Source organism: Lepisosteus oculatus, chromosome 14, assembly GCF_040954835.1.
Source record: "Lepisosteus oculatus isolate fLepOcu1 chromosome 14, fLepOcu1.hap2, whole genome shotgun sequence".
Classification (NCBI taxonomy): Eukaryota; Metazoa; Chordata; class Actinopteri; order Semionotiformes; family Lepisosteidae; genus Lepisosteus; species Lepisosteus oculatus.
Window position 1 is genome coordinate 6,167,006 of NC_090709.1, and position 5,685 is coordinate 6,172,690.

Genomic DNA, 5,685 nt, shown 5'->3' on the forward strand with positions numbered 1-5,685 from the left:
TGAAAATTGAGCAATATGTGTTTATCTCTTATTATTATTTGTACTGATTTAATGAACAGCAGTATTGCTACTCTTATAAGTGTAATATGATTATCAGCAGCAGCAGAATGATGGTCTTGTCTACAATAGTGACCAGTTGACAAGTCTGTAGCTCTGAGCAGTGGGACTCAGATCACACAAAAGACCTGTCTGTGTGTTATTCCACACCAGCCCTGGAATACAGCGTCTCCCGCACGTCTCTCACGCAGTCTTATAAATATACAGTTAAACAGAGTCTGATAACAGTTATACAGTTAATTAAATCACCAAACTGGCTGAGGAACTGAGAGCTCGAGTGGAAATAAAACCAGGAGATGCTCTTCAACCTCCAGGATCAGGAGTCTGATCCTCCTGGATTCTGTTCTGTGGAGATTCGTGTAAAACGCTTAAAAGCGCTCATTACAGGGACTTGTGCCCTTTCTCTTCTGCTCTACGGGAGTATGCTTTACAACGCATTAGTCTGTGAAGTAAACTATTTTTTTTTGTTTAATAAATTGTATTTCTCGGTTTGTCGGTTTCCTTCTCCAGCTGTTATGAATCGCCTCTCTTCACAGCCTGGTGTTTTTTCTTTTGGAGATGTTACAGTATATCTGTAAGAAAAGCCCCCCGGGCTCCGGTCAGGAGTCTCCTCCAGCGGAGACGCGCTCTGCTCTGTCAGAAAGAGCGCAGTGACGTCACAGACACCAGCCAGAGCGCCGGGATCAGAGAGCGAGACCGCGGGAGGAGCGCTGAGAGCGCGGAGGAGAGTTATTGATCACTTATCTGTCGACAACCAAATAATTCAACTAAAAAACCTTAGAATCATCGATTAACTTCACCGATTGGTGAGTACTGATTCTTTTCTTTCTTTAAATTCTTTAAATATCTAGAAAACAGTCAATACAGCCTGTATCGATCAAATACCATAGTGCGTTTAGTGTTCATAATGTTCAATCCCAAATTAAAGAATGATTATTCAAATGATTGTTTAGAAATTGTATTATAGAGCTTGAAAATTATATTCCAAATTGATAAATTTGTGTAGGTAACAGTTTAAATGCATTTTTCCACTGTTTACAAATCATAAGTATGGTAACCACGGCGACACGTGCCACTTCACTGTGCCCAGCTAGGTGTCTCGCCTTCGTCACAAAGAGTGGTTTGACGTCACGGACTAATACTAATGCGAGTGTATTCATATTTAATATTAGTGAGAGTACAATCGGTAGCTTTAAAATTAATGCTAGTGTTCATGTCAGTATTAATGGTGATTGCGCTCCTGATAGTTTTGATGCCAGTATTCATGTTAATATTAATTATAATTATAGAGTTACTGTTAGAGTATTTACACTAGTAGTCATGTTAGTTTTAGTGATAGCATTACTGTTATTTTTAGTATTAGTAGTGTAGTAGTAGTTTGTGTCAGTGATAATGATAGTGTAATTCTTAGCGATAGTGTTACTGTTTTAATGTTAGTGGCATTTGTGTTAGTGTTAGTTATACTGTATTTGTAGTTATGAGTGTGTGTGTTTTTGTCAGTGTGTGTGTGTTGGTGTGTGTCTATAAGTATTTGTAGTCTATGTGTGTGTCTGTGAATGTGTGTCTGTGAGTGTGTGTAGTTTATGTGTGTGTGTCTGTCAGTGTGTGAATGTGTGTCTGTGAGTGTGTGAATATGTGTGGGTGGGTGTCTGTCAGTGTGTGATAATGTGTGTGATTGTGTCGGTGTATATCTGTCAGTGTGTGTGAGTGTGTGTGTAGGTGGGCTTGGGCTCCACTGCTGTGTCTGACAGAAGTGACCCATCAACAGGTGTTGAGGTCCAGAGTTGCCTGAGAATGGAACCACTTTCTAGATTCCAGACCAACGTCCAGAGAGCTGTGAGTGCTCTGTTTTTATCACTATTACTAGTAATGACAGCAGTAGTAGTATTAATATCAGAATTAGTATTAGAATTTGAAGTCATGGTCATAGTAGTAGCAGCAGAAGTAACAACAGTGGTAGTTGGATTATCCAAGCACTTACTCCAGGAACTACAGTATTACACATTTATACTCTATTTTCCAGGTATGTTTTGTAAAGTGCTTTGATGTTCTGGATTAGAAGGTAAAATATAAGAAAAAATTGATTGATTGATTGACTGTGAGAGTGAAGTCTGGTCGAACTTGTTTGTCTAACTGAACTGTCCTGTCCACAGATGTCAACAGAGGTGAACAGAGAAGATGTTCAAACCCACCAGAGACTGAAGACAAGTTTGAGAGTCAGGCCCCAGACCCAGAGAGCTGTGAGTCCACTGCTGATCTTCTTCATATTGTGATTCTTCCTCTTCTTCCTCCTCCTGAAATTAAAGCTCATCGCAGTAGCAGGGCTCTATTGTCCTCTCTTGAAGAAGAGAAAGACTCTACCTGACAGTGTGTGCATCTGCGTGTGTGTTAGTGTGTGGGAGTATGTGTCTGTGGGTGTGTGTGCTTGTGAGTCTAGTCCAGCCTATGTTTGTAACACAACTGTGTCTGACATCCCCAGATCAGGAAAGAGGTAACAGGAGACTCAGCCAACACAGGTTGTGGAGCCAGACCCAAGACTCCAAGAACAGTGAGTCTGCATTATTATTATTATTATTATTATTATTATTATTATTATTAGTAGTAGTAGTAGTAGTAGTAGTAGTAGTAGTAGTATTTGTAGTGAGAGGGTGAGTGTGTGTGAGGTTGTGTGTGAGAGAGGGTGAGCATGTCTCAAACTCCATTCCTAGAGGGTCTGGTGCATCATCTGGTTTCCTGCCCAGAGGTCTTGGTTACAAAGTTGATCTAATTTTTGAATTAAACAAAAAATATTCTAATACTGTACCTTTATTCAGACCTTAAATATCCAACTGTGCCTTGAATATTTTGAGTCTTCAACAGTGAGAGACATCAAAATATATTATTAAACACATTATTTCCACATCTTCTTATGAAAATAATTAGCTTAATTGTTTAATTGGCTAGCCCCTTTTGGAAAGAAAGCCTGGAGATGCACCTGGCCCTCCAGGGATTGTGATTAGGCTTGAGACCCATGGTCTACCAGAACTGGCCCCTCAAGAGGTCTCGGCAGGGATGTTGGGGATCATGAAGCGGTATAGACGAGGGCTGGACACTGCTTCTGAATCGAGGACGACACGTCACTGTCATGTAGGGTCATCTTGGCCCAGTGTGTTTGTCTGTCTGGTAACTGTTTTCTCCTCCCCAGTGCCGCCGGGAGAAACTCCCTCAAGTTGAGAGAGGAATGGCAGAGCAGAGAGAAGGGCGTCACACCGAGACCTGGGGCAGATCTCACAGGAACGTGAGTATTGGGTTCAACAACATGGTTGGATAGCTTGTTCCACACACCCACCACCCTCTATGTACAGTAGTGCCTCCTGTCCTGACTGTAGGGTCTCATCCAGCTCTCTCTTGAGACAAGCCAGGGTATCGGCTTCAACAACATGACTAGACAGTTTGTTTCACACCCCCACCCTCCTCTATGTAAAGAAGTGCCTCCTGCTCTCATTATTAAATGCTCTTCCCCAAGTATTAATTCTGTTAGACTAAGAATAAACCTGTACTGAGACACAAACTTGGTTGGGTTCTGCTGGTGAGACTAAAGCAGTCAACTTGTTGACAGGTCTCGACAGAGATGGACGTGACCCTGAAAGGCCATAGAGGGTCGTCCAATACTGAGGCGCTGAGCAAAGATTCTTCCAGTGTAAGACAACCAATGTGTTCTGCTCATGATGATGCAGATGATAGTGTAGATAATGAAGGTGGTTATGATAATGATGTTGATGGAAAGGTGTTGATGATGATGATGGTGGACATGATGATTGTAATGATGAAGAAGGATATGGTAATGAAGATGGTGTAGATCATTTATTAGAAATGTGATGAAGATGATGGTGACAAAGATAGTGGAGATTGTAATGGTGGGGGTGATGATGATGGTGATGAAGATTGTAGGGGTTGTGATGGTGGAAGTGATGATGATGGTAATGGAAGATAGTGGAGATTGTGATGGTGGAGGTGGTGATGATGGTGACACAGTCATGCCTGTGTGTGGCTGTGTGTGAAAGGGAAGGTTGGATCAGGTCTGCTGCTGTCATTTGATAGGACTGTCAGAGGAAGAGGGAGCAGACTCCCCCTGCGTCTCACCCCAGGCAGCCGAGAGCTGCAAGTCTGTGAGCCTGATATGTCTGTGACGTCTGTCAAAAGTTTGGTTTCAGCTGCAATGATGGTGACTGTGATTGCTGGGAGACCAGGGGCAGGGCCTGGTCCTCCTGGAGAAGACCCTCTCAGTTTTCTCTCTGTCCTCCTCATGCCCTCTCTGTGCCCCTGTCCCCTCAGGCCAGCCAGCCAATCACCAGGCAGGAGACCGAGACCCAGCTGTGCAACTACCCTAAGGGTCCGGAGAGGGATCTGCAGAAGGACAGGGCATGGACCTCCTCCTTGGCAGCCCACATACCCCATTGCTCGCCCCCTCACACACCCCCTCACCCACCCCCTGGTACACCCGCTCACCCGGGCCTAACCCCAGCGGCCCTGTGGCGGCTCAGGGAGGGCCTGCAGGTCGAGCTGGAGGGGCTGCTCCAGGAGGAGGAGAGCCGGGTGCGGACCTGGGCTCAGAACATGATATCATCTATCCAGCTGGACTGCCTGGTGCTGTACAATGAAGTCCTGCCTGACTTTGAATCAGAGGGTGCATACGCGGGATTGGTAAGTCCCTTAAACCCCTCCCCCTTGCTTGAATCACACTGAGGTACACAGGGGCGACTCACCTCTACAAGACACCTGCGTCATCCCACTCCCATTTCACCTCAACATGGTTCTTAGAAAATCTCCCGTCCCCAAGGGGAGAGAGACAGAAGCCGGGCTGGGCCTCCAGCCCTCTGTTTATTCAAGATTATTGCCTCAGGAGGTGGGTGAGGTGGAAGACACACTGTCTACAGATCACCACTAGGTGCAGCGTAAAGCATCCATGAGACTCTTGATCATGGATAAGGATAACAGTGGGATGACTCCCCCTCTCTTGACTCACTGCCTACTGATGATGTTATGTCACTCCAGCTCCTCCTCATGGTGGTGTCTGCAGTCAGGCAATTTGGAGAATTGTTGAGGGATGATGATGAATATTCACCTTTCTTGTTCTCCCAGGGCACAGGAATCATGAAGCAGGACAACTATGAGGAGGTGAAAGAGGCGCTGAAATCCTACTTCGAAAATACAATGGCCAGGTGTGACTTATCTGAGGTGGACAAGTGCTTCCGCCAGGCTAAAGCTGAGCTTGACCTTATCCTGCAGAAGTACCTGGGAGATGTTGTGGCCGAGGTCTGTGAATAGCAGGTTTATTTTGATAAAAGACATTTCTCATCCCCTTCTATTGTTGGTGTCTATTTCATGTAAAGGATTTGACTTGAAAATTAAATGTTTAATCGACTTACAGGGAGTCTTCTTTAAGATGTGTATCGGATAGCTCTCCACTGTCACGTTACTGGACTTTTGAAGTAACCAATCTACAATGAAAATATATACTGCACATCTTAAGGAACATGAAGAGAAATCCGTGTGCTGATTGTCACCAAAAATGTCACAAATTAACCGCCAAACTGTTTAACATGTCCAGCCACCTCTTCCTATTTTGCAGTGATTATAATTCTTTCA

The 5,685-nt window shown here is 44.4% G+C and overlaps 1 protein-coding gene across 1 annotated transcript; it reads left to right on the forward strand.

Moving 5' to 3' along the window:
• The first annotated feature begins 743 nt into the window (after window positions 1-743).
• On the forward strand, window positions 744-5,398 carry LOC138242815 (uncharacterized). Its single transcript, XM_069198371.1, has 7 exons — window positions 744-863; window positions 1,826-1,893; window positions 2,211-2,297; window positions 2,537-2,605; window positions 3,242-3,334; window positions 4,372-4,740; window positions 5,179-5,398. The coding sequence occupies exons 2-7, from the start codon at window positions 1,852-1,854 to the stop codon at window positions 5,362-5,364; spliced, it is 846 nt and encodes a 281-aa protein (XP_069054472.1). The 5' UTR covers window positions 744-863; window positions 1,826-1,851; the 3' UTR covers window positions 5,365-5,398.
• Window positions 5,399-5,685: the final 287 nt, after the last annotated feature.